This window comes from Sphaeroforma arctica, assembly GCF_001186125.1.
Source record: "Sphaeroforma arctica JP610 unplaced genomic scaffold supercont1.8508, whole genome shotgun sequence".
Classification (NCBI taxonomy): domain Eukaryota; class Ichthyosporea; order Ichthyophonida; genus Sphaeroforma; species Sphaeroforma arctica.
Window position 1 is genome coordinate 1 of NW_014032050.1, and position 1,224 is coordinate 1,224.

General features: G+C 39.3%; 1 protein-coding gene across 1 annotated transcript; it reads left to right on the plus strand.

Moving 5' to 3' along the window:
• Positions 1-446: 446 nt before the first annotated feature.
• SARC_16617 (hypothetical protein) lies at positions 447-1,042 on the plus strand (the record flags this gene model as incomplete). The annotated part of the gene is made up of 2 exons (XM_014289279.1): positions 447-553; positions 949-1,042. Coding segments are annotated over 2 exons (201 nt in total), but the record flags the coding sequence as incomplete, so codon positions are not given.
• Between the last annotated feature and the right edge of the window lie 182 nt (positions 1,043-1,224).

The window sequence follows — 1,224 nt, forward strand, 5'->3', positions numbered from 1 at the left end:
TCATATACATATATATATATATATCATACAATATAAAATATGTATTGATGTGCTCTCTTTAGCAGTTTTGTGCTCTATGTATTTGTAAGGTTGATTTTATCTTTTATATTTCGTGTACTGATATATGAATGTTTATACTGATATATGAATGTTTATGTTCATGATTAGATATACTTGTAAAAACGAGCATTTCTACTCTGAAGCTTAACCGCTAAAAACAATTGTACTGTACATAATTATACTTAAACTCTTCGAAAGTACGCTGAATATACTTCACACTTACCGTATCATTTTATGGGGTGTTGCTGAGTTATGTGCAACCATTGTCCATCCAGCTCTCCATCTTCGTTCACTTACGAAGCTTATGTTTCCCGCTATGCTCACAACGAATATATAGTGAATTGTATTATTCTTATCTGGTGAAATGAATCGTATTCGTATTGTAGGTAGGATGGCTGAAGCAAGAGTTTGGAGGCTTCCTGATTGAGAAGCAACGCGATGCTATCTACGAGATACCAATACAGAACGCTCGTTTTAACGGCTACATCCAAGCGTATGTGCCTGCTATGTTCCGAATTGTACACATTGTTCGCCTGGTTGCGACGAATGCCTTAATTACATGCCTGCATGTCGTGTGGTTTCCCGTATGTAGTTTCTTGTTCGCGTCACTTTATAGACAGTGTGTGGGGACATACAACTGTTTCATTTAGTGGGCTGGCGTATAAAAAGAACAACACCCTTTGGAGATACCGGAATAGCTTGTTTACATCCTATTGGATCAGTTAATGGCACACGTCGCATATCTACCACACGTTGGATTGGGGGTTTCATCTACTTCCAACATCTCAGGCCTCGTTTTGTCTGTCTCAACGTCGCTTAACGGCACAATTCATCTCTTGTTAACATCACAATTGATTTCTTGTTGACATCACGATTCATCTCTTATAGGACTCTACCTCAGGGGTTTCCTGAGAGTTATCCGCCCTTCTTCCAGGCTTTTCCATCGGTAGGTTCGATTTGTTCTCTAATCGTGTATCTATAAGCGGCTGCGCCACGGAAACAAAGCTGTCTGTAAAATGTTTGAATGTATATCTGAATAGCAAATATAATTTGTATCATGCCCATTACGTTGCCATGAGAATGAGTTTACCATCTGACGAGCCTATGAGCTTTAAGCGAAGCTACAAGGCAATAGCTTTTCCACAGCCCGGACACCTGTTATGT